The sequence below is a fragment of the Barbus barbus genome (genome assembly GCF_936440315.1).
Source record: "Barbus barbus genome assembly, chromosome: 17".
NCBI lineage: Eukaryota > Metazoa > Chordata > Actinopteri > Cypriniformes > Cyprinidae > Barbus > Barbus barbus.
Window position 1 is genome coordinate 21857476 of NC_136745.1, and position 27197 is coordinate 21884672.

The 27197-nt window shown below is 37.1% G+C and overlaps 3 protein-coding genes across 5 annotated transcripts; 2 read left to right on the plus strand and 1 right to left on the minus strand.

The window, feature by feature from the left end:
- Nucleotides 1–7099: 7099 nt before the first annotated feature.
- LOC306883111 (alcohol dehydrogenase class-3-like) lies at nt 7100–12857 on the minus strand. 3 transcript variants are annotated; one of them, XM_079438211.1, is made up of 11 exons: nt 12746–12857; nt 12431–12501; nt 11623–11724; nt 11214–11361; nt 10936–11023; nt 10616–10835; nt 10264–10524; nt 9948–10080; nt 9705–9843; nt 8729–8798; nt 7100–8054 (listed from the first exon to the last, which is right to left on the minus strand). In XM_079438211.1, exons 2-10 carry the CDS (start codon nt 12446–12448, stop codon nt 8774–8776), a joined length of 1134 nt encoding a protein of 377 aa, XP_079294337.1. In that variant the 5' UTR covers nt 12449–12501; nt 12746–12857; the 3' UTR covers nt 7100–8054; nt 8729–8773. The 3 variants fall into 3 exon arrangements, with proteins under 3 accessions (XP_079294337.1, XP_079294336.1, XP_079294338.1); XM_079438210.1 differs by lacking the exon at nt 7100–8054 and having other exon boundaries at nt 8445–8798; XM_079438212.1 differs by lacking the exon at nt 7100–8054 and having other exon boundaries at nt 8445–8798; nt 11635–11724; nt 12746–12809.
- Nucleotides 12858–13257: 400 nt separating this feature from the next.
- LOC306883613 (transmembrane protein 144-like) lies at nt 13258–17408 on the plus strand (the record flags this gene model as incomplete). The annotated part of the gene is made up of 12 exons (XM_079438978.1): nt 13258–13321; nt 13510–13632; nt 13702–13824; nt 13900–13999; nt 15182–15262; nt 15755–15836; nt 15972–16045; nt 16287–16405; nt 16507–16626; nt 16843–16940; nt 17032–17085; nt 17325–17408. 12 exons carry the CDS (start codon nt 13258–13260, stop codon nt 17406–17408), a joined length of 1122 nt encoding a protein of 373 aa, XP_079295104.1.
- Nucleotides 17409–18214: 806 nt separating this feature from the next.
- On the plus strand, nt 18215–24532 carry LOC306883335 (Golgi-associated kinase 1B-like). The gene is made up of 5 exons (XM_079438518.1): nt 18215–19474; nt 20261–20466; nt 20597–20823; nt 21640–22772; nt 24322–24532. The coding sequence occupies exons 1-4, from the start codon at nt 18673–18675 to the stop codon at nt 21845–21847; spliced, it is 1443 nt and encodes a 480-aa protein (XP_079294644.1). The 5' UTR covers nt 18215–18672; the 3' UTR covers nt 21848–22772; nt 24322–24532.
- The last annotated feature ends 2665 nt before the right edge of the window (nt 24533–27197 follow it).

Here is a 27197-nt window from a genome sequence, read left to right on the forward strand (position 1 = left end):
CGGATGTGTGTTTTGTGGCAGAGTTGATATTAAGCAAATCTGCTGCTGCTTATATTTGCTCTTAGGGATTTTAAAGTGTAAGCAAGCACGAGCGGGAAAGGTTTCCGACCACCTGAGGGGGGAAACGTTCGATATTTGCTAAATAGATAGAGCCTCCGAAGGCACTCCCAGTATGAGGTTTAAACACACACATTCCTCCCCCATAAGCAAACGTTCATATTCAATAAATGCTCTTCTTCAGGTTTAGCCAAAGTAACACTGTGCACCTTCATTCAAACATAAGTTGACCTTCCATTAAAAAAACATTATCTTATGTCACCTGTGCTGGTCTATACTACAATAAAATAGGGTAGATGTTCATGCCGTGGATGTGTAGATCATCAGATAAAATGACAAATCCATTGGAAATCTCCAATTTGCATATGGTGTAAGATTTAAGCCAGTGAACCTAAGGCCAGGCTTAGCTGAAGGTAACAGACACCATATATTCTAAATGTCGCATGTGCCTTCTGTATCTCTGTGGTGTGGGAGGCGGACAGAGAGTGGTGTTGCTAATTTCTGTTTTATTTATCCCTCCACACCCATGTCTTTTTGTGCAACATGTCTGGGTACGATGCAACAAACATATTTATCAGAGTATGTAAATTTTGTTAGGCAAGACTCTGTGTCATTGCAGTCAAAACATGTAGAGAATCAAGGGTGCTGAGGCCCTTCCTCCCATTTATAAGCCTGACGGTGTTTCTTAACACTGCAATTGCGTAATTGCTCCTCAGACACACATGCTAACCATCCATTTTGATGATGTATGTGGGTGTTTTTGTGTTCCTTCACAGCTATTACACAATATGACCTCAAATCTTGTACGTGAGTATTAGCAATCCGTCATAACAAACAAACCTTAGCATTGTCTCATACCTTTTTTTGCACCAGTGTTGGGGAGTTTTTTAGAAGGCTGACAGCTTTTTCCACAATAGGTTCACTTTTCAAGCTAATTTCTGATTGGTTTTTCAGGCAATTTATGTAAATAAGGTGGTTAACTTATTTATTGTGTCTTTGTGCTGCATTTTAAGTCTTTTTAGCTATTAGTTAGTGGTTCAGTTCTTATGTTTCTGAATAGTGAAATAGTGTTTGTTCATGATACTGTATGAATTAAATGTTAATTTATACAACTTGAAATGTATACATTTATTTACACTAAGCCCACTTTTCAAATGTTTGGTAACGTTTTTTGTAAAAAGTTTCTTAAGGCTTATTTTATAAAAAATAAAACAAACAAACAATAAATAATAAAAAATAAAATATAAATTTTCAGCAGCTATTACTCCAGTCTTCGGTGTCACATGATCCTTCAGAAATCATTCTACATTTATTATTCTAAATGTTATTATCAATCTTATTATCAACAGTTGTGCTACTTAATATTTTGGTGGAAACAGTGATTTAACCTTTTTTTTTTTTTTTTTTACTCAGTCAATTTTAACTTAATGCATCCTTGCTGAATAATAGTATTATTTCTTAAAACGACAACAACGTATTGACCTTAAAATTGTGAATGGTAGAGTATGTATAAATTACCATTAACCAAGATTATCAAATGCTTAAGCATTAATTTTCATTTTAGTGCATGATACAGAACCTAATGCATTAATAAATTTGGACAAATTTAGGCTTATTGTAAAGTGTTACCATTATAATGTCTAAATCGCTTTCTCGGCACTGCTTTTGTCATATACAATCCTGAAAGGATGAAAGGATAATTTTACTTAATAAAGTGGATATGTACGCAGTCATTTCACCAGTCGAATAATTATAATTGACTTCCTTTAAAATTCCAAACAGGCTATGTTAATCCAATGTCAACCAACTTCAGACGAGGAGATCCGCTGCAGTGCAGGTGTGCAACTTCAGTATTGCTGACCTCTCCTAACCCTTCCAGGCACGTTTGATAAGGGGTTTCCCTTGCTAGAGCAGCCAGGACTGTGTCACTGGATCCGGGTTTGCTGTGTTGAGCTTTAGGCTGGGGATGTCTGAGGCATTGGCTGGCATTAACACTAATGGCCCGGATTTACTGCTAAAACAGGGCCTCTACCAGGGTGGTCTTTCCCCGACTTAGGGACGCATTCTTCCATGGCAGTTTGGGCTTTGTGTTCATCTGAACTAGGCCACTGTCTTTTTCTCTGAACTCTCTCTCTCTCTGTGTATGTGTGCTGTCTGTCTCTCTGTCTCAGGTACTTGTATTGACGTTATCGTTGCCACTGAAGCTTGAGTGTACCATCAATTAAGACAATCCAGAGGTTGTGTTTGTTCATGCTCTCCGCCAAACACTTTGAGCTCTGAGTAGCACACGAAAGGAGACATCTCTCAAAGCAAAGAAATGCCAAAGAATAGAGACAACCAAAACTGTGTTTTATGTCTCAGCAACACAGAAACAACTTCAAACAAACATTCAAATAGACAGTCATATATATAATGAATCTTGACTCAGTTGTTCATACTTGCACAGGGCACAATGACGTTTTATTTGTTTCCACATGAGAGAAATACCAATTGGCAAAGTCTTCATCTTGACAAATCGTGTTTTACCTGTGGACATAAATCATTGGAATTACAAAGTAAACTGACATAAATACATTTACATTTCAAAGGCATTACAAATGCATTTTCTACATTCAGATCAAATGAATCATGGGATTTGTCTCTCAGTTTGCGTAACGTCATTCACAGTGACGCTCTGTAGATTATGGCCCAGATCCTACATAGTCTGACCAATTTGTCATATATTTTTCAGCACCTAGGCCACCTGGGTAGAAATGTGTCCAACTACCCATGATAGTTTGGTTAAAATAAGAGAGTCATGACATAATTTGGTAGAATCTCTTGTGCAGAATTTCTTGTATAGGAAGGTTCTTCATCCTTGAGGCTATCAGTTGAAATTATATGATAATATATTGGTTAAAGCAATTTAAAAATAGGTTCTTATGATCACTGGAATTGTGGCCAAAGTTATTTGGCACTAGGATTTACTATGTCTATGGTAGCAGTACCATCTAGCAGTGTCACACATTCAAACACACGGGTGCACCCCCACAGACACATTTGAACACCCTCACACACATTAAATATAATAATTATGGGAGAAATCTTTTGATCCCCATCTAAATATTGAGGAAGGCAACTCAGCCCCTTTGACATTTTTTCTCTTCCAGGCTATATTTGCTCAGCAATATTTACCTATGCTGGCATTTCCGTTGTTTGTCAATTTTCCTTATGAGGCTGTCATGTCGGAATGATGCACGGCACTGACTACACATTTGGCAGGGTAAATGCCTGATATTTGCCTGGACCAAGCTCATGTGAGAGGAATATGTCTCATATCTGTCATGGTAAGCACACAGTACAAATCGTTATTCTTCATTAGAATCTGATACTCCATTGCTTTAGTTGACTCTACCTTCTATTTATGTCAATCATGTTGATGAAAAACACACAGGGCAGTCTAATCAAAGGTCACACCATTACCATAGATATGTGACTAATTTAAATTGGCATGGAATCATTTTTGAAAATATAAACGTTGAATTCACATAAAATACAAACAAAATACATTTATTTGCTTTGATAAAACATATAATCGCTTCAGACAATTAAGTGAGCATTTGAAACACTGCCTCACAAAACTGATTTAGGTAAGCCTACATAGATTTTTCTGTTAAGTTACCATTGTCTTGTTCTCAACTTTACCAGTAAAGGGTGTTTACTAATATTATAGATCTATACTTTGTAGACTACAATAGACCTTAATCAGGTTAGACATAAAGACGTAGGCTACTGAATATAACGCGGATGAAAGGATGTGAGGGATGAACGTACAGTCTTTATAATGGCGTGCAATGTATAAATGTTCTAAATCATGTCATTTTTAAAACTCATAACTTTTAAAACTGTATTTTAGTTTAGTTTAGTATTTGTCTATAGTAAGTCCCCCCCAAATGTATCAATGTGTCCTGAATGAAGATACATTTTTCTCATGTTATTTGTATGTTAAGTTTTGTTTTTCTACATTTTTGCTATGTCACACCATAGGACACAGTCCAATTTGCATTTGTCATCTACCCAATTATCACAATAAATATAAGGTTTTAAAATTTCACAACGCTACTCTCTACTAACATAAAAGTGTAGGTTTATTTTTTTCATATCCACATCTGCCAACTAACTGAAAATAAACAGCCTGAATGGCCCTATTAACTAAAAAATATTATATTAATTAAAAAAGCTTGAATGATTTAGAGAAAATGCAAGATCTCTCTAAATGCATATTAGGCCCTATTGGGCCTTTGTAAATTTGCCCTGCATCCACAAATGAGCTCAGTGAACAGGCACCTGTTGCTACTTGTCTTTTATCTTTTGATGTCTCCATTTATCAGCAATCTTTCTCAATTTCAATGGAAAGAGCAATGAAAACTTTGAATCTCTGATTGATTGCACTATATGGCAGGGGTGGTGTAAACGTGAGGGAGACTTCGCTTCATTTTCCATTTTATGTAAAGATGGAAAAGGGGGAGGGGGATCTGCCAAGAGTATTCATTTGATCTGAATGGAACTACAATAAAGCAAATTCCTGGACAGCCATCCCAGTTCATCATGGAGATGCATTCCCCAGCCAGCCTTTTGTCTCTGGCTCTGACAGGCCACAACTGCTATTCTAACCCTCAAGAGCATGCTTTATTAAATCAATATATAATATTACCAAGGTCAACATGCAACCCATGATCAGCTGCATGTAACCCTTAGTGACACGCACCCATCCATCTCCCTATAACAAAATTATTTATATTTTTTTAGAGACTTCTCATGTCCCACTAGAAGACAAAGAAGGCTCAGATGATAATATTTTATATGTAAACTGGTGGATAGTGGTTTCAAAGGGCAATAATGGTATATGGTAGTTAAGAGACTGGACTGCTCATGGTTTGCTCTGTAACGGTGTGAAACCTAAACACATGAACACTTAGCGGATATTGAGCCAAGCCTCGGTGATATGAAATAATAAAGGCTAGCGTGAAGAAACTCACGAATCTCAATGCAAACAGCATGCAGAAAACAAAGGAAGTGAATAAGGATGTTTGTAGTACAAGCTTGCCATCTACTGGTGAAAAAGAAAAGATACAACCAAATTAAACGCATCAGAATAAGCTTTAATGCATGAAATAATACATATTCCTTGAGAATATAAGCATTTTAAAGACGCATATCAGAAATACAACTTCTCTGTACTGTACATATGAAACCATACTGAATATGAAATAGCTGTGTGTGACGCGACAAGTTTATTAATGTTTACTGTATAATTATGTTGAATAGGATTTGGGACCAATGAGATCTGAACTGAGACCAATGCAGCTTTATTGCATTATTGCATTACATTATGACAACGCTGATTCTTCTCTGATGGATATTATGTCAGAACAGAATATAAACACTTCTGTTTAAAGACAGTTACTTCAACTCACCTCTTAATCACCGTACGAATACTGAAAAAGAGAGAGAAAGAGGTTAAGTCCATGTATGTATGTAAATGTATAAGTGTATGCATAGATATAGAAATAATTAGACACCATAAATAATTTCTTCTCTTGACTAATGTGTGTGGTATATGACCATTCCACAATACAGAAATACTGAAAAATGTCAGACATACAGTCGTAGCAATGTTTAGCACACAATACAAGATCGTTAGTAGATTCACAGAACGTACCTCTTCCCAGTGATCATAAGATAGAAGGCCTGGTTAACCTGATCTAGAGTCCATTGGTGGTGGATGAGGAGATCCCCCCCCCCCTTCCAAAAGCACTTTGAGTACCCAGAAAAGCGCTATATAAATGTAACAGATTATTATTAGAGTCAGTCTGTGTGTCACAAATTCATCCAGCAGAAGAAGCTTCCCATTCATATAATCCTGTACCAACTTGGGCACTGCCTCAGCACTCTTCCAACCTGTCAATCAGACAGGAAAGCCAGAGAAGTTACTTTAAATTGCAGGTGTTTTCCACTAATACATAGTTAAATTAGAGAGGACTGTAAAATGATTAGACCTGATTCTCCATAACACATCAACTTGGTGCTGCAACATATAGGATACAGTAGATCATCATAAGATATATTTTAATTTATCAGGCATGCTTTACCGCCAAAATAGGAGCCTTTTAGAGTTTTCCTAATAGAATATCCTCAGAAACCAGAGTAAGTTCTCCCATCCTGGTCCAGCCCGCCATCACACAGACTCCCCCTGCAGCAGTACATGCTTCCACAGCAGCTCTCTGATTGTAAGATATTACATTTTATCAGTTCATTCAACTGCATATGAATCCGGATCAGTAATGTTCTTGTCTGACTATATAGTAACTTGATTTGCTTTCACAATTTGAAATAGACCTCTTTGAACCCAAAGGATTGTTAGATAAAAGATTCAAGATTTAATTTACCATTATTCCCACATTCCCCACACACAGAAGTCAATGCCACCATTAGTCAGCTCCCTCAGCACCTCCTGAATGGGATTAGTCTTTAGGGTTCACAAACTCAGTTGCTCCAAAAGTCTTGGCGATCTCAGACTTTTCTAGATTGATGTCAACAGCGATGATCCTGGAAGCACCAGCAGCCTTGCATCCCATGATAGCTGCCAGTCCAACAGCTATCATGTCCTCACCTTACCCTCAGTTTCCATGCTAACCACACACTTTTCTATTAACAGCCTCCTAAAAGAACATGAACAACCATTTTAAAAAAAATTAAAAGTTTTTTTTTTTTTCTCCAAAAATTTAACAGGTTGGAGAATGGTTTGTTTCAAAATGTTTCCAAAATATTTGATGGTTCTAACATTGCATTAACACATGATGTATGTAGCACTGTTTTCTTTTTTTTCTTCTTTTTTGTCGCAAAAATTTACATATTGTGGTTTTTAAATAAGATAAGTTCATGGCTAATTATAAAAATACATGCATTCTTGCACTATTTTAAATATTTGTGAGGGCATAATTTAAGTAACATCCCTCGTTTGCAAAGATGAAGATTTGTTAGATGAAAGGAAACAAAGCTTTCAAGTCAAGTTGAGCTTTATTGTCATTCTGCTACATGTGTGGACATATAGTGGAACGAAATGTCGTGTCTCGCAGGACCACGGTCCTACATACTAGTTAAACATAAGATAAACATACAACAATGCAAGTATAATAAAAAAAAAAGAGCATCTGACTATACATATACTATAAATACTATAACTACTGTACCTAGTTGCCTAGACATACACAAACTGTGACTGTACAAGAACATATATAGTACATGAAATTGTGAGCGGTAAACTGACACTATTTGGAGACGAACAGACAACATTAAAAGCCATAAAAGCACCGTCTTTGGGACCCGGAACCATTATGAAATATATCATACACTAGTTAAAGCCTGTATTCCCCTAATATCTGTATCTGTGCACACAGGCATGACATTGCATATATGGTATCATATGCGTTACCCTTGTGTGATGTAGCAATAACGAAGTATGCAAGTGCATTATATAATGTGTTACATACATTCAGGTTTACATTACAAGCAAATTTTTGTAAACAGTACACAATTCTTAAACATTAAACAATCTTCACTTGATCTTAAAAAACAGTTCAAGCATAAATCATTGTATATTTATACTGTCAGTATACTAATACATTATGATATCCCTCAAAGCCTCAAAGCTAAATTCGAGTTTTGATAAGTTTACTCTATTTAAAATGAATTCAGTAAAGCAGATGACTTCATGCACAGATTTACAGTTTGCAAATGTTTGTATGCTATTAATAACTTACATACAGAGCTGTTTTTGTCAGGGGTCAGGAGAGGACCTGCTGGTACTAGTGTACTTTGTACTAGTGCACAGCTGCTATATGATTATTCAAAATGTGTTACTGGCTGAACAAAACGCAGCAGCTGAACAAAGTCCTGCTTGCATGTGATTGGATGACCTGCAGAAAACCATGGGTCAACCTTTCTCTTCCCAATGGCTGCAAAAGCAAAACAAGTTTGATCATGATCAGCATGTATTGAAGCACCATGGAAATTTGCAACACTTACAGTAATTTAAGGTCAATGACTATAAGCCTAAAAGAAATAAGAAAAGTTAAGACCGGAAAAAAATTTACACTGTTGGTCTCAAGGCACACAGAAGGGAGAGATACTCTTGCTGTACAGTGTACACTGAGAGAAAAAATTGGAGTAAATACCTATGTCCTGCAGTGTAACCTTGCCATCTGCTCCGGGTATGTGTTCACGGTGTGTGTGTGCACTTTGGATGGGATAAATGCAGAGCACGAATTCCGAGTATGGGTCACCATACTTGGCCGTATGTCACGTCACTTTCACATTCACTTTATAGAGAAGAGATACAACCAAATCAAATTTAACAAACTTGGCTTTATTGTGTTGAACAGTTTCTGATCATAACAGACATGGTTCTTGTATTCTCTTTGAGACAATAGACAATAAGAAGAAGCAATGCTTTATTCAGTGAATGTGACTTTTCCTTTCCTTCATTTACTGTGCCTGTGTACTTTAGCCAATACATACAGGCAGTGAAAAGGGATCTTTGAAACAGTCTTTTATACTAGTCTGCAAAGTTCATAATGACATTTAACTTATGATATTGATTGCGAGGCTTTAGAGAGGTAGAGGAACCCACCAAAATACTAAAGATGTTTGAAGGAAATTGAGAATCATCTCCATTTCACATCTCAATCACTGTCCGGATACTAAGAAAAAGAGAAACGAACAAATTATTTTTTTTTTCAAATTGTTCATGCCTAGACTTTGTATTGTGGGATTTGAAACTATAAATAGAGAAAGTTCACCCTACATATTTTATAAATGTATTCATTCATTCATGTATGATCATTTAGTTCTCTTAAAACCCGCCCCTTCACAATCAAAATATTCTCAATAATCTGTTACACACAATACAGAGGAAAATCTGTCACTACTTCAACTTCACCACAATTTTAATATAACATTGCAATATCATATGAACATGCCTGTAGCCATCTATGAGGTCATCGAGGTCCGGAACCTCTGTAAATGTTTCATGTTCAAAAATACAATTTGTTCTCTGAATGACTAATTTTCAGTTTAAAACTCCACATATGAGTGTCTGCAAGTATAGTTCAGTTTAGACTAATAATTTCAGTTTATTTTTTGTTTATTTTTATTTGTTTTAATAGCAATATCTGGCAACACTGCATCGTCGGCACTTAAATCGACAGTAATCAAAAAAGCCCATGGATAGGTTATTGCCGACAGGATTCACATTTTAACAATGTTCATCCCTCCAAAACAGAGAAAACATCTTTCACATACCTGTCTCTTTTAAAGTGTTTAGTGTATATAAAGTTGTGTTTGTAGGGATAATTAGCCTATAGCACAATTCTTAACCCCACCCCAGACCTCACTAATTTTCAAACCTTGGTTACGGCCATGTATATGAACTGTGAGAGTTATTCTAAAGATTAATTAATTTTTATATAATATATTAACATTGGATTATGCTGGACAATACAGAATATTAAACAATTATTAAGCATATAATAAGGCAATATTTTCTGGTGTTTTCCATCATAAAACAAATCCATAATTGTATTCATTAATAGATGCAAAAAACTGACCTTTTCCCAGTGATCATGTGATCAAAAGCCTGGTTAACCTGATCTAGAGTCAGTCTGTGTGTCACAAATTCATCCAGCAGAAGCTTCCCGCTCATATAGTCTTGAACAAGTCTGGGCACCACCTCAACACTCTTCCATCCTGTCAATCAGGAAAACAACAGGTTAATTACTGTAAAATTATTCATTCTGCGCATTTGCCTTCCTAACAGCTCACACTACATTAAATACAGGGAAAGCATTTACCTCCAAAATAAGTGCCTTTCAGAGTTCTTCCTAGTAGGATATCCAGGGGGGCCAGAGAAAGTTCCTCCCCCTCAATCCAACCCACAATCACACAGATTCCCCCTGCAGGACTGCACGCTTCCACAGCAGCCCTCTGGTCAGAGGAAATTGTATTAGTTCAATTACAGGTCACATACAGTAAATTACTTTCTTCTACATGGCAGCTTGAATTTCTTATTTAAATGACACAAGTAAGAACATCTTTGAAAATTACAGCTCTAATAATAAACACTTGCAGATAATTAAATAATAATACACACTGTTTATAGGAGCTTACCATTACTCCTACATTCCCCACACACTCAAGAGAGAAGTCAACGCCACCATTAGTCAGCTCTCTCAGCACCTCTTGAATGGGTTTACTGTGGTCTTTAGGGTTCACAAACTCAGTTGCACCAAAAATCTTGGCGATCTCAGACTTGTCTGGGTTGATGTCAACAGCGATGATCCTGGAAGCACCAGCAACCTTGCATCCCATGACAGCTGCCAGTCCAACAGCTCCCAAACCAAACACTGCACATGTAGAGCCATATTCTACCTGAGTAAGACAATGACAAAAAAATGGCAAACACATGGTATAAGCTTGTGGGATGTTATTTTTATCTTATGGATGTGTAAATCACACACACTTTGCCTGTGTTCACTGCTGCTCCATATCCTGTAGACACTCCACAGCCCAGCAGACAGACTTTGTCCAGTGGAGCATCTGGGTGAATCTTGGTGACATTGTCCTCTGGCACAACAGTATATTCAGAGAAGGTGCTGATACCAATAAACTGGTAAATCTGCTGATTCTTGCAGGTGATCCTGCTGGTGTCATCTGCAAGAACACCCTGTTGGGTTTTGTCCCTGGGAGGCAGAGAAAACTACAGTTAACCTCTATTCAAAAGTAGATGAAAAAATATATAGTTTTTACTATAAATTCATTGTGTATTATTATTACTATAACCAGTTTTTGGTGCAGAGGTTTGTCTTTGGACTCAGGCAGCGTTCACACTGTCCACACTGTGGCAGGAACAGAGGAATGACTTTATCTCCTGCAGATATATAAAAATAAAGTGTTCTGAAATAATGCATGTTCCATCCCTACACACTTCTACATTCATGTATCTAGGACAAAGTGATTAAGATGAAGCAATTGAGAAATCAGAACTTGCATTTATAAACATTTCATTTCTTGTTAGAAGTAAGAATATTAAAAGTGTTTATGATGGATTTTTTGTTTACCTTTAGATACCTTTGTGACACCTGGACCAACACTCTCCACTATCCCAGCCCCTTCGTGTCCCAGGATCAAAGGAAAAGGCCGTGGCTTCATTTTAGCAACATCATACAGGTAAGCCCAATCTGAGTGGCATACTCCAGATGCTACTATCTAAAAAAAATAGATGAAAAGACACTTCTTAGTGAAATAAAATAAAACTTGGTTCTTTGAAAGCACAATAAAAAAGAAAAAAAAATAGAACAAAAATACTTAAATATAATTTTTTAAATAATGATCAAACAATTTAAAAGCATATCGTTCATAGCAAAAAACATAGTTATTCTCAGGCCTATTTTTAAATTATGTTTTAAGTTTAGTCTACATTTATACTATGTCTAGCCTAACATGATAAATACAGTGTTATGGATCTACCTTAATTCGTACTTCATGTGCTTTGGGAGGGGCAACCTCCACCTCCTCAATGGAGAGTGCTTTTCCTGGTTCCCAGGCCACTGCTGCCTTGCACTCGATCACCTTAGGAATAAAATTAAATATATGTACTACCATTCAAACCTTTTAAAAAACGACAGATAAGACTTTTATAATGTTACGAAAGATTTCTATTTAAAATAAATGCTGTTATTTCTATTTACCAAAAGAATCCTAAAATGCATCACGGTTTCCCAAATATATATTATGCAGAACAACAGTGCAGTTTTGAACATTGAATATAATAAGAAATATTTATGGAGGAAGTCGTGGCCTAATGGTTAGAGAGTCGGACTCGTAATCGAAAGGTTGTGGGTTTGAGTCTCAGGCCGGCAGGGATTGTAGGTGGGGGGAGTGAATGTACAACAGCGCTCTCTCCACCCTCAATACCACGACTGAGGTGCCCTTGAGCAAGGCACCGAACCCCCGGGTGCCGCAGCATGGCTGCCCACTGCTCCGGGTGTGTGTTCACGATGTGTGTGTGTGTGTGTGTGCATTTGTTCACTACTCACTGCTGTGTGTGTGTGCACTTGGATGGGTTAAACGCAGAGCACCAATTTCGAGTATGGTGACCATACGTCACGACTTTTTGACTTTTTTTTTTATTGTGCACCAAATCAACACATTAGAAGGATTTCTTAAATACTACTGTTTTTACTGTGTTTTTGATCAAATTAATGCAGCGTTGGTGAGCATTAGGGACTGTTTTCATTTGTTACAACAACACATTCATTTCCTGTTATGTCCTTACCTTACCCTCAGTTTCCATGGCAACGACACACTTTTGATACAGTGAATCTTTACACTATGGTCTTTCGCCTACTGTAGACAACGTTGCAGAGACAGAACATTTATGCCCATTAAAATGCCGAAGCAAAAGCAGAAATACTCTGATGATTATACAAAAAAGGTTATTCATGTCAAGAATGTTTCACTGCCTACTAATTCTAGTACTCTTGTCAGTCTAGTGTGCTATATTAATCTCTTTTACTTCATAGTTCAACATTTTACCATTCAAAAGGACGTTCAATACAGAAAATACATGTTATTATTAATCTTAACTCACTCAGTGATTAGTGTTTAGAGAGCAGTGTTGTTGTTACTTCTTTTCTGCTTTGCATATTCAGAATTTGGAATGCTGGCCAAACCTCATGTGATTGGCTAACCGGCCTCCTTCTGCGCAAGGCTGGCAGAATCTAAACAAGCTGGAACGAAATCGCCATCTAGTGGAGCTGTTTGTAAACTGCGTTCAATTTCATGATATTATTTATATCATTATTTATACCCTCAGTTACAAACCCGTATGAATTTCTTCTCTGGAACACACATGGAGAGTTTGACAGAATTATCTTAACTCACCATTCACCTTTATGTATGGAAAAACTCTAATGACAGTAAATGGTGACTGAGGCTCCTTTAAAGAAAAATAAGAAGCTCCTCACTACATCCTGATTGGTTAGTAGGGCAGGATAGAGGGGGCAATTAATGACACCTGGTTTACAACAAACCGCTTCACTGCATTGCCACAATAACAAATGTAGTGCTTATTCCCTGAGTGAGAGGCAAAATAGGACACTGATGGCTTTACTAGCTGTAATTGTGCTTTTTGTTGTAAGATGCTGTAGCACATTGTCAGCTGAAGGTATGTTAAATAGTGAAAACAAAGTTAAGTATTTTGATTGATCTATTGTTGACCTCTGGGTGTGTGGGCTTGGCAATTGCTATGCTTAGAAATTCAACAGTCGCTCTATTGCAGACAGGTATTATGCTTTTTTTGAAGCATACATGCAACAAGTGTGTGGTCAACCTTCAGTTTTGTTTTCTACCTAGAGCCCTTGTCCTCTAATGAAGCCAGTAGTACAGACATCACTTATGGCTTTGTGGCCTGTGTGATTGCAGTGCTTTTGTATGGAAGTTACTTCGTTCCTGTTAAAACCGTTGATACCAGTGATGGTGAGTTTAACTTTTATGCTTCAAGCCAGCATTTGAATGACCTTGTGCTAAAATCTGTTGTCTTTACAGGAATGTTTTTTCAATGGATTTGCTGCTCGGCTATATGGTTTGTTGGACTGGTTGCGGACACTTTGTTTCGCCCCTCCAGAGCCCATCCTGCTGCTATGCTTGGAGGAGCACTTTGGGCCACTGGTAAATCATATGTGTGAGTGAATAAACCTGTGTCTAAAATATACAGATGTTATTTGTAACAGATTTACCTCTCAGGAAATATAACAGCAGTCCCAGTTGTGAAGTTTATTGGCCTTGGACTTGGAATTTTGCTTTGGGGATCCAGTGCATTGCTAATTGGATGGACAAGCTCAAGGTAAGCAGGACTGATGTTTGACAGAAAGGGCTTAAACTAGGGGTGAACTGGATTTCCTGATGTAAAACTTTGAAGCATGGATTACCATGTTGGCCCAGGCTAGTATATGCCATTTCAGTTGGATAAGCAGTCCATTGGTGACGCAAGCATCTGGAAAATACAGAGAACTTTTGATTGATGCAGCTTAAATCATTGCTAAATATGTAGGCCCGGTTTAACAGATAGGGCTTATGCTGCATTCATGTGCTATCAGAATTATCGTAAATACGAGTTTTCCAGTCAGAAATTGGCCATATAAAGCCTCTCTAAGGCCGTCCGTGTCCAATTTCTGACTAGGAAGCTCGTATTTACGATAATTCTGATGGCACGTGAATGCAGCATTAGACTACGCCAGGATTAGGCCATAGTTTAATTAGGACATTTTAAATAGTTTTTATAAACGTGCCTCATAAAAAAAAAAAAACATTACTGGTGTGCATCTACAGACAAAACAAAGGCACTGATATATTTTAAGATCAATCGGTGCAAGTTTCTTTCAGTTGAAACAGCTCAGACTTGCATTTTAGTCTAGGACTAGGCTTAAGCCTTGTTTGTGAAACCGGGGGGTAATGTTTTGCAGTTAATGTCAGATAACAGATCATTTTGACTTAAGTTAACTTGATATTATCTGTGCTGCTTTTTAACAAGCTCATCTGTAATATCAAGTAACAAGTTATGAATGTTTATTTGCATGCCGTTTTGAAATTTAGTCATACATTTTCTCAGAAGTATTGTTGCACTGGTTTAGTACACTTTTTTTTTTTTTTTTTTTTTTTTTTTTTTTTTTCTTAATCTAAGCTGTAACACTTGAGGTTGAGGTTCCATTTGCTAACGTTAGTTAACTACTTTTGTTAACATGGACTAACAACAAAGTGCTTCTAAAGTATTTATCAATCTTAATGTAAATTCTGACACTTACTAATGCGTGATTAAAAATATAAAGTTGTAAATGTTAATTTATTATTATTGGACCTGAGCTAGCATAAACTAACAATGAACTGTTGTATTTTTATTAACTCACTTTAACAAAGACGAATAATGTAACTGCTCATTGTTGGTTAATATAATGAGACCTTATTGTAAAGTGTTATCCATGTTTTTAAAGGCAGAGGTGAATTTACCTCTTAATTCATTCCTTTCAAGGTTTGGCTGGTTTGGTCTGCATTCAGAGGAAGTATCCAAACCGATACACAATTATTGTGGAGCTGGCCTTTGTCTGCTAAGGTAATGAGAGCGCAGGCAATGTGATATCCTTAAGCATTTGTTGTGTGCACAGTATTTGAAGGCAGACCATTAAGAGGATATTTATTTGGTTAATGAAGGCTGAAAGATTACAGTAGTTTTGTGTCCTCAAAAGGATGGCCGAAACCCACGGCAATGGAAAGAAAATGCTGCAGGCATTCTAATTTATGGTCAGACAATATTTCCATCCCAAAAATATTTCTAGTTCACTCAGGAGTTACACCTCACAAAGATCATTTTGAGATCAAAGAGCTGCTGTCTTTACTCGCCTAAAAGTTTCTCTGAAATTGAAAATGTAATATACTGTGTAAGGCAGGATAAATCTCCTCCTAAGACCTGAAGTCACATTGTATTGGATCCACAGTTCCATCTGATTTTATGGGATATGGAATAAAAACATCCTTACCTTTTTATTTATTGAGAGAGAGCACCTTGGTACAGTTTTTATGTAACACAATCATGTCTTTGTTTCAGTGCCATCATATTCTTCTTTGTGAAAAGTGATGTTCAGAAACGCACATCTACCGAATCCATGCCTTTGTTGATTGATGATAGGGTAGGTTTGTTAGGGCTTTTCCTCATTAAGAGTTATTATGATTGTTTATGCAGAATATTGTTGTGTATTATGACTTGGATACACAAATGTTTGCTGAGATTTTGTGTGTACGTGCATTTACACGTCTGTCTTTAGAGGTTCAATTCAGACAGCACAAGCTCCAGTGATTCATGGGTGGACACAATTTCACCAAAGAGCAAGAGAGTGTTGTAAGTATTTGTTGGCCCTCTGTTTCATTCTTTTTGCAGTTTTCCTCCGATTTCTAGTCCATCAACACTGTTGTGCTAAAATATTCTTCAACTTTTTTGTTTTTTTCCAATCAGTGCATTTTTTTTTATTGCAGTTTTGAATTTACATCTATGGTATTTTCAGATATAGATTCTAGTATTGTAAAATATCTGGATGATAAAGATCAAATCTATGGGTTTTCATGATATCCTTTTGTTACAGTGGCTGCATCTTGGCCGTATTTTCAGGTGTCCTTTATGGTTCTTCTTTTATGCCTGTTTTCTATATTAAAGTCCATGCCACAATCAATTCAAGTATGTTCATTGGATCCAGTCAGCATGGTATGTGTATTAGTTTGATTTAAAGTGACATGCAGTTGTACTACATAAGATGCACTTAATGGGCAATTTTTATTTTTTTATTTTTTTGCCGTCCATTACAGAAATTGACTACTGCTTTGCCCATTACAGTGGAATTTTCCTCACAAGCACAGTGTATTTTCTTGCTTACTGTGCAGTCATGAAGAACAGGCCTCGTATTTATCCCAGAGCCATCTTACCTGGTAATTAATGTGCTTTCTATTGCATCGTCTTTATTTTAACTTGGATGAAAGGACCATGTTGCTTTGTAACTCTATCAAAGTTGTAATTACATTTATTTGTGTACAAATCAGGCACTGAACACAATACATTTTCAATACAAAATATTCCTCCAGACATTATCGCTTTTCTGCTGAATATTGAGTTCCTGTGTTCCTCAAGTAAGGTCTTCTGTGCAGGTTTTTTGAGTGGCCTGATGTGGGGATTAGCCACATATGCCTGGTTTATGGCAAACTACTACCTTAGAGCTGTGATCACATTCCCTATAATTAATGCTGTAAGTATCATGAAAAAAAAACCTTTCATGTCCTCATTCACCTTGCATTGCAAATCGTATGTAATGATGGTGTGTTCTACTTTGCTTTCAGGGTTATGGCTTAGTAGCTGCTATGTGGGGAACTGTGGTATTTAAAGAGGTCAAAGTAGGTAACATAAAGCTATTTGTATTCATTCAGTGTTTGAGATGGCATTTTGATATGACCTAGATTGACACTTTTTCAAATTAACTTGAGTATTTGTGTTGATTTAACTTCAGAGAACACGATGTTTTGAAATGACTATTGTTTTTTATTTTAATATTGATTCATTACTTGTAATATTAAATTATGTAGAGTCAACTTCTGTTTAGGCTGTCCTAATAAACTAATTTTTATTTCCTCAGGGATTTGGGAACTTACTGCTGTTTGCTTTGGCGTCTTGTGGTGTTCTGGCTGGCTCTCTGTTAAGCGCCTATTCAAAGACTTGAGTCTGTTACCACAAGATGGCAATGGTGGATCAAGTTTTAAGCCAAACTGGCAGAAGGTCTCTCCAGTTGCTTAGTAGCCCTTGATGTAATTTGCACATTTCTTGCTCTAGCATTTTAATTGCTATCAAAATTAATTTAAGGTGTTGTGTAAGTTCACACATATATGAATTAAACCCTGTTCTGACTATAGGCTGTGTATATTTTTTTTTATATTTGTTGTATTTTCTCAACTGAGTCTGAAGCTTTTCATCTGGGTCCTATATATATATATATATATTTGACCGATGACGTTTTATGTCTCAAATAAGACCCTCAGCAGACAGACTGACAAAGGTCAAACAAGCACTTATAAAGATAGGTGTATGCCTACAGTTGAAAGCGCTACAGTTTAAAACAATGCATTCCTGATGTACATAAATGACTACATAGTCTGCACTGTTCCTGCATCCTGTTCTCTGTACTGGAGCCCATCATTATTACATGTTATTGCTCACAGATTGACACTAGTAAATTCAAGTACAGTACATGTCAAAACAACATTGCTTACAGGCAGGTGTACACAAACAACTTCTTCCTGGCGGAATATGCTATTGTAATTACATTTTAAGGTCATCCAGACTGACCTGGTTAATGAGCTTTCCTGATTTGTAATTTATCAGTAGTTGTTGTAAAAATAAAGAATAAAAAAATCATCCTAAAATGGTTTGCTGAATTAAGAGGGTCTCCCAGCTCGACCAAGCTGGTGGTCAGAAGGTTTTGTTAGTCAGAAGTGCCTTTAACCCTTCTGACACTTCTGTTTTCCAGCCAGAGTGAAACTTGATCAGCTCTCACCCTCACTAAGAAAATAAAAATACATAACACAATTTTTCTGGTTTGCTGATCGACTTCGGACCCCCAAACCACACTAAAACAAGCAAACACACCAGCTTATGCTGTTTTAGATGGATTTTTCTCAGGAGGGTTATCTAAGAAATTTACACCGAAATATAGCCTGTGTTATATGGAAAATGTGACTAGTGTAGTTTGTATTGACAGCGTTCTAGTCTCTGCCCTTGCAGATGGGGCGTAAGGACAAGCGACATTCTTGTTAGTTTGGGACTGTTATCTCTGCTGATCCGGCATCGGGACAGTTGTCTCATTCATGTTGGAGCGGTTGCGCTGAGCGGACCATCTGGAGCTCCTGTCTACCATCAACATGTAAACGAACGCTATTCCAACGTGGATAAAAGAAAATCGACTTAATCATGCGCAGACACTCGTACCAATGGATACGCATTCGACTCGTCCTAGAAATGTCTGGGATTCTTTGATTTATTTGTCAGTATGGTTTTTGAAAATCTGCAACTGTTGGAAATATTCTGCCATTCGGAAGTATTTGATTATAGCTGTAGTGTGTTTTGTTTATTTGTTTTTCATTGTTCGTGTTAGTCGCACGTCTAAGCGCCAGGACAAACGTCCTGATCTGTGGACTGGAAATAGCGTTTATTCTCCGAGTAAAAATGACCAGGGCCCCGCTGATGGGGAGGTGAAGGAATCTGTGATCCCGACCTGGTCTAATGTGGTGTATATAACACTCAAATCTAAGCGGCACAAACCGGCCATCATCAGGGGCACAGTGCGACCCAAACTCCGGAGAAAGAAAGTTAAAGTGAGACAGCAGGGTGGCACACAGGGCAAAGCGAAGGACGCGGGGCACAATACAAGCACCGTTAACAAACGACTGGGATATTCTGAGCTTGATGGCAGTGACACCGGTTATTCAACTATAAGGATATACAGTGAAAGAGCTCCTCCATGGTTCAGCAATGACGATATCACTGCCATGCGCTTTCTAGCCGAGAGTAAAATTACGCAAATTGATGAAGTGTCACCTCGGGGTTTCTCTTCTTTAATTTTATTTAAAAGTGCGACAAATAGCACGGACGACGTTGATGAGTGTCGTAAATGTTGTGGTATTGTCAGGCGACCCTTGGACATGAGTGAGGTGTTCGCCTTTCATCTGGACAGGATCTTAGGACTGAACAGAACTTTGCCAGCTGTCAGCAGACGATTCCACTCTCTTGGAGGTAGTGCTCACTGTAGCCTATAACCTTTTTTTTCCAAAGTTGTACATAAAACAAAGATTAATACAGTACGTGTTGCAATAAAATACTATTTTAGCCTTTCTACTTCAAAAATTGCATGTCAATGGTACTTCCCAGTTCTTTGCAATTTACTAACAATTTTTGAGTGAAAATTGTTTTTACCCAATTTTAGTGTTTTCCCCTTTTGTATTTAATTAAACCTAAAACTTAAAAAAAAATTATATATTTCATATATTTTATTTATATTTATTTTATATTTTATTGTATTTTTTTATATAATTTTAGTAGTGGAGACTGCATTTTATTTAGTCTTGGATTAAATTAGTAAAGAATATAGGCCTGGTTTCACAGACAGGGTTTAGACTAAACCAAGATTAGGCCATAGTTCAATTAGGACATTTAAGTAATTTTTATTAACATGCCTTAGAAGAAAACATTACTGGTGTGCATCTTCTTGAGACAAAACCAAGGCACTGATATATTTTAAGATCAGTCAATGCAATTTTCTTTCAGTTGAAACAGCTCAGAATTACGTTTTAGTCTGAGACTAGGCTTAAGCCTTGTCTGTGAAACTGAGGGAAAATGTATAATTACATTAGATTAAAAATGTCAAACCAATGTTTTTTTTTTTGAAAGTGAAGTCACTTCTGAGAAAAATCTGAGGAAAAGGAACCTTTTCAGTGTAACCAAAAGCTGCCATGAGCTGTTGACAAAGCAAGTATGACTGATGCTGATTTAATGAATGTATACATATTAATTTTGTTTCAGATGGTCAGCCTTGTCCAGTGGTTTTGTGGGATCCTTCTTTAAGCCCAGTAGTAGATCAACCTTCTGAAAGGTTGAACTGGGGCTCATATCAAACCTCTCTCAAACACAAGTGCTGGCATCGGGGCGTACCTAAACCACAGTGGAGCTGCACCAGCATCCACCACCATGAATGGAGCAAGCTGGTAGTCTTTGATTTCCTCCTGCAGGTACTCCACTTTTATCAGTAGTGTCTTTCTGCGTTGCAACTTTGTTGATAAGCAACATTTGTTCAGAAAAACAACTGAAACATTTTATTTTACCTTAAATCCTTAAAGCAAAAAGATTTTTTATTTTCAGATTCATGAACGTCTAGATAAAAACTGCTGTGGATTCAAGCCTCGTCCAGAGGACACCTGCGTGGAGCTTGGTTACCATGAGGAATGTAGAGACAAGGACAGCATAGAACTGAGACACATAGTCCACCGTAAACATAACCCACACCACCTGGTTTTCTTCAACAACAAGGGCTACTTTGACCGAGATGAGGGGAATCTGAATTTCAGGCTACTAGAGGGAATCAAAGAGTGAGTGAGAGTTAGAGTTCAAATATGACCACTTGATTTTTTATTTGTATCTCATAACAACATTGTCAAAAATGTCAAAAATCACAGAGATTTTGCAGAGATACTGCGCAAACGTTCTTTTTAAAAACAGGTCATTCAGACAAACCTGTATTCAATTTCATATAAAATGCCTTGCCAAAGATTTAGTTAAGTGAAATTTCAAACTTATTTCCTCAAAGAAATGAATCCTTACAATTTGTTTGATTAAATTACAAGTCACCACAGGTTATCAGGTTTACCTAGACATTATGGTTTTAAATAAAATATAATTTTGGGCATCTTCTGTTCTCGTTCTTGATGGACAATCTGAGGTGGTTTGTAATTGCTGCAATTTAGACTGCAACTGAATTCATTTCGGTGAGGCCACAAGTTTGGGCTTTCAGTAAGCCAACACCTCCACAACAGCACTGAAGACGTAAGCAAATACATACGCCAACAATCTGACACGTGCTGTCTGAGCTAAGGGATTCTGCTGGCAATGCTGCTAATGTGATATCTCTGGGAATACAAGCTCACTTGTGCAATAACATAAATCAGAAGAAACGATGGGCCATTGCAGTGTTTGAGTATCACTGCTTGCACGTTATCTGCATTACAGCTGGGTATTACATAATATGGCAGTAAGCAATACAATTTAGTTTGAGGGGATTGTGAAAATGGTTCAATTATATTTTATGTTGTACTTTAAAAAAAAAACAAAAAAAGTGGATAACTTTGTTCTAATAATTTTGGAATGCATTACCATATATATTCCTTGAATATTTTTTTCCCTTTCAGGCTACCAAATCAATCTGTGTCAGTGTTGAGGTCTCAGCGTCTCAGGGAAAAGCTCCTGCAATCGCTGTTTCTCGACCAGCAGTACTGGGACAGTCAGGGTGGCCGTCAAGGCATTGAAAAACTCATTGACGTAATTGAGAGAAGAGCCAAAGTGTTGCTCACATACATTAATGCTCATGGGATTAAAGTAGTACCTATGAACTCTTGACAGATGGAGCTTCAGCTTTCAATGCGTAAGACGAACCACCAACCTTTTGGTTTCCAATGAACGTTGATGTTTTCGACAGATTAGTATGCCAATGAAGGCCTGCTGAATTTAAACTCTTTCAGTCAAAATTCTATGCACTACAGACATTAAGAGCACTTTGTGGTGTTGTAAGTGCTGCTCCCATTTAAGATGAGAAGAAATTATAGTTATAGGGCTAATTTTTGTCACCACTGACATTCCACAAGATAAAGGCACTGTAAGTGATATGTTTCATTAACTTCTACCAGCCTTAGCTTCTGAATTCAACTGCCTCTTCTGTCCAAAATCTCACCCACTAATGGCATGTCAGCAAACCTGATGTAGGTAATCTGAATACTCAAACTGAGTCTTTTGGTTAGCTGCACATCGATGTCCCACAGCTAGCCTGTTTTGATGTTTACAGAGCTGTAAGATTGTCACAGAGATCAGTGCAATTTCTCAGGACACCTGTTTTAGTTACATCAAAGAGTGTGTTCTATTCCATAAACAATACCAACGCTCGTTAAAATTCCAATTTTATAATCAATGCATGTTCCGCTCAATATGCAGTTTCAGTCGGTTATTAATTTCAATCTGCAATACAGCTTTATAAGAACATTTCTGCTATAATCTGCACATATTTTTTTCTGCGTTGATGGTGTTCGCAATGATGGTTCCAGCATCGTTAAATCTATTAATGTTGCACTTGTGTTGATCACTGTGTAGATGATATGAATCTTCTTTCATATGAATGGCAGCATTCATTGTGCTCTCAGAAGTGTTTATTTTTGTACTATGTTGTTTGCCTATAAAATAAAAGTGTTACATATCAGTTCAACATCACCTTCAACATCATCAACTTTCTTACTTGAATGCCTTTATTTAGATGTAAAATGAAAAAAGGAATGTACTATGCCTATTTCTTTCTTATATTTGTTCTACTGTTGTTGGTGTTATTTGTTTGCATCTGTTCTTATTTTTAATAACAAAGATAAAATAAAAAATGGCTCTTTTGTGATATAGTAATTAATATTAAGAAAGGAAGCGGCGGAAACAACGCAATGTTTCAAAGTGATTTTGCTTTGGAACCTTCAGAAAACTTTAACTTGTTTTTTTCTCAGAACTGACTTTGCTGACTTCGTCTACTTCAGACAGGTGTAGCTCAGTCAAAGGTGTCAGTCCTGTGTCTTGTTTCCCCCTCCTCTCGTGTCTATATTTGGCCTTCCTGTTCCTGTCCTCGTTCCCTGTCATCAGTAGTCAATTAGTCCCTAGCCCTGTTTAATTTCTCCGCACCTGTTTCTGTTCTTCCTCTGGGATTTCCTTGTGTTCTTAAGCCCTGTGTTTCCCTGCCCCTGTGTCCGGTATTATCGTCACCGCCATGTTTCCTGTGATCCCAGTGTTATCAATAAAGTTCTGAAGTTGGTGAAGTTCCTCGCCTCCGTGTTTCCCTGCTCCAGAGTGGGCTCTGACAAAAGGTCTTTTAATTGAGTGGAATGTGAAAATAAAAATAACAATGTTTTTTTTTAATTTGCTCATTGTGACTAATTTTTCCAGCACAGGTCGCATATGCTATTTGTGTAGCAGCAGTATTTCTTAAATACTCACAACACCGTATCGCTGTATGCATTGGCAGTAGCAAGTAGCTTTTGTTTTTGGAAGAAGATTTACCTCAAAAGACGAAGAACACAACACGATGCGTCGCGCAGCTGGATCCAGTGGAGGATATCACTCTGATGAGTATTACTTACATCTGTTGTTATTGTGACATAACTTGTACACATTTTACTAGTTAGACTTTTCCCAAACTATAATTCCTGACTACATGAATGAAATCAAGTGAAACATTTTGAAATATGTGTCATTTCATTGTCTAAATGCTTCACAATGCCAGGATGTTTGTTTAATGTTTTATAGCATATAAAACCACGATATAAATGTAGTGTGTGTCAACACTATGAATGAATGTTTGGCACAAAGGTGTGTTACTCTTCAAGTCTCAGTGTTCAGATCAGTATGTTCAATCATGTGTCCTTGACCTTCACTGAGTATATTTTTATTATACTGTATTGCAAATTAAATACAAATAATAATCATAAACCCACATTATTTTACTCTCCTCACACTTTCTTACCTGCCTCAGCTCAGTCACATTCTTATTGATGGCCCATTATGGGAGGCCCTTTGTCTCTCTCACATAAGGGCATTCTATCACAAAACATGTTTTACAAATGTTAAATCAATATATTGTTTTCTGTGAAGGATAGTTTAAACATCATTTTGTAGCAAAGACTCTACCACATCCAGTTCTCATGAGTCTTGTAAACAAATATTATGTATGTGTTTTATGGCCTTATTTCAGTGACTTAAAAAAAAATAGTTTTTCACTAACCACGCATAAACATTGTTTTCTCAAAATCACAAACAAGTACATTCATGCTGCTCACATATTATTGTAGCCCAGTTTGTGCTGAATACAGTGTTATCAGACCTTTGCCATTAATATTTTTTTAAGATACTGAAAAAAAACTAATGTCAGAACATGTCAAAACTTCTCCAGGGCCCCAAAAGACCCTCAGATCCTGGAGGGTTAAATCATGCTAGCAACATGTTAAACCATGCTAGCAAAATGTTAAATAATGCTAGCAATGTGCGAAATCTTGTTAACAGCACGATTAAATGTTTTCTCTCTCTCTCTCTCTCTCTCTCTCTCTCTCTCTCTGTCTGTGGTTTTTTTCTGATAGACTTTGTCTTCAAAATATTTGCACTTTAAAACTACTTCAAACTTTTAAAACATTTTCAAATATTTGGCCTGGCTTTTTCAAACCAGCTTTAAAGTTTGTCATCAGATTTACGGTTCTGTATTCACTGTAGCCCCTAAACAGCTATTTTGTTCATTTTTATGTTAGGAATCAATCCGTTTGAGTGCAGCTGAGTTCAGCTGTCTTCTTTCTTTGCTGTTTTGGTTTTCCAGCCAACTAGCCAGTAAGTTCTCAGAGCCTAAAGTGTGACCCCTTTTAAAAGTGTACAGACACATACTTACCCACAGAAATAAGCTCACACAAGGGTTCTTTTATAAGTGTGAAAATACTTAATGTTTGGCAGCGCTACCCAGAATGCATTTCAGATGTATCTGCTCTGCACATTAGACTTGTTGTGTCTTGCCACACACTTGGCCAGACAAAACCAGATCTTTTGGAATGTCAAATCACCTCTGCTCATCTAGATGATATGCAAACACTTGTGAAACACTCGAGTGCCAATGTTCGCCATCCCTACTAAAACAATGTAAATTTCCATCCTGCAAATGTTTTCTCAATAGAATTTGATCGAAATAGTAGTACAGAATTTTTTTTTTTTTTTGACTGTAAATCCATAGGGAAGTGCTGTTTGCATCATATCAAATACAGCATACCATAATAAGAATGGAAAGAAGCATCTTTCGAGAGCTGAATTTACATATGACCTCATTTTATTTCAATGTTTGAAGGGCAATGAAATTCCTTTCAGTTGACACAATGATTCCAGTCTAATGACTTCCTTTCTGTTTCTTCAGTCGAGTTTAAGAACAGTGTAAAACATGCCAAGTTGCTTGCCACCCTGTGTATGTCATCGAGGGACCATTTCCACTTTTTCTTCCCCTCATTTCATATCCTTATAAGGACGCTTTTATACCAGTTGCTCTGATCACTTCTTTTGCTAGAATATTACCACCATTTTCCCCTCTGTCAAATAAGCCATTATTCTCCATTTCTCCCTCTTTATCGTTCTAACTTAGCATGTGACCGTAACCAGACTTATAAAAGACAGCTGAACATTAATTTAGAAGACCATTCCATGTCATTTCTTTCATTCTTGTAACTATAATACCCAGAACATTTTTCTTTTAAATTACGTTGCTTGTCATTCGTATCAACTCGCATCTCACTTTTTTTTTTTGTCCTAAAATCCTCCTCTCATTTGCCTGCACCAGCTGACCTGCTCCATTTCTCAAGCATGTGAAAGTATGGAAAGGAATTTTACACTGCTACTCGCTGTCTAACTTTTTTTCTTCCTTCTTTTCATTGTTGCTATGACAACATCACCCCAGCAACATCCCACTTGGTTGGCAGACAGATGTACAGTAAGAGTTTGACAGGTAGAAAGCATCAGATAGAACACAAGCAGCAATGAGAGCTCATACCTCTGCACAAAAACAGGCGGCTCTAGACATAACATGGGCACATTAGCCCCCACTCAGTTTCCCATCTGGAATATGAGTCTTGCTCAACATTAACATTCTCTATGTGTAGCCAAAATTTAAACGAATAAAACAGATGGGTGAAAAAAAGGAGATTAAATCAAATATCAAGGCATGTTATAGCCTGAAAATGCACTTTGTGATGAGATAAAGGAGGTTTTCAATTGTGCCACTGTTGATGTTTGCTGAGATGCATGTTGGTCATGGGTTTTTAGCTTGGAAAGATGCTATCTGCGTGTAAAAACAGCACAACACGCCTAAGGCAGATAGCCAGGTTTCCTTCAGTTGTTCCATTCAGTTTGTCAAAAATAATCTCTCTTTGGGGACTGTGTGCAGCTGTCAGATCTAACAGTAGGATGCAAGCCATTTAACTCTTCCCTGACCACAAAAACTTGTATGAAAGTTAATTTGGGTAAATACATGATCTTAAAAGAACAGTTCACCCCAAATTAAAATAGTCATAACTTGTTTAACTTCATGTTATTCCAACCCTATTTTCTGTGTTTGGTTTTTTTCATGGAACACAAAAAGAGAGCATCATGCAGCTCTTCTTCATGAAGTTCATAGTAAACATGTACTGCATGCCAAACCCCAAACAGACAGAAAATGAATCATAAATAATACTTCACTGCAAATTTTCTTCTTTGTCACAGCTATCAAATCAAATTTGGTGCTTGGATGTTAATGATGTCAAACATAAATTGTTACCACATCCTGAGACCAAATATTATTGATGTGACACAAATGGCACCACACATTCTTAAAAATAAGCAGTCTTTATTGGCATTTATGGCCCCTAAAGAAGCTTTAAAGGGATAGTTCATCCAAAAATTCTGTCATTAATTACTCAACCTCATGTTGTTCCAAACCCGTAAGACCTTCATTCATCTTTGGAACGCAAATTAGAAGGCTCTGCTCTGACCCTCCATAGACAGCAAGGGTACATAGTCAAGGCACAGAAAGTAGTAAGTACAGCATACATTTAGTGTGCAAAGACAACAGAAATAATGACTTTATTCAACAATTCTTTCCCTCCGCGTTACCCTAGCACCATTATAGAAAGTACCACAACGTAGAACTGACATAGAACCCGCA

Coding starts and splice junctions, on each gene's coding strand:
- LOC306883111 (XM_079438211.1), bottom strand. Junction 11,362..11,622: donor CACATGAAGTACGAATTAAG/GTAGATCCATAA, acceptor TATTTTTTTTAG/ATAGTAGCATCTGGAGTATG. Junction 10,081..10,263: donor TGGGGAATGTAGGAGTAATG/GTAAGCTCCTAT, acceptor TCCTCTGACCAG/AGGGCTGCTGTGGAAGCGTG.
- LOC306883335 (XM_079438518.1), top strand. CDS start 18,673: ATGGATACGCATTCGACTCGTCCTAGAAATGTCTGGGATTCTTTGATT. Junction 19,475..20,260: donor ACGATTCCACTCTCTTGGAG/GTAGTGCTCACT, acceptor ATTTTGTTTCAG/ATGGTCAGCCTTGTCCAGTG. Junction 20,467..20,596: donor TCTTTGATTTCCTCCTGCAG/GTACTCCACTTT, acceptor TTTTATTTTCAG/ATTCATGAACGTCTAGATAA.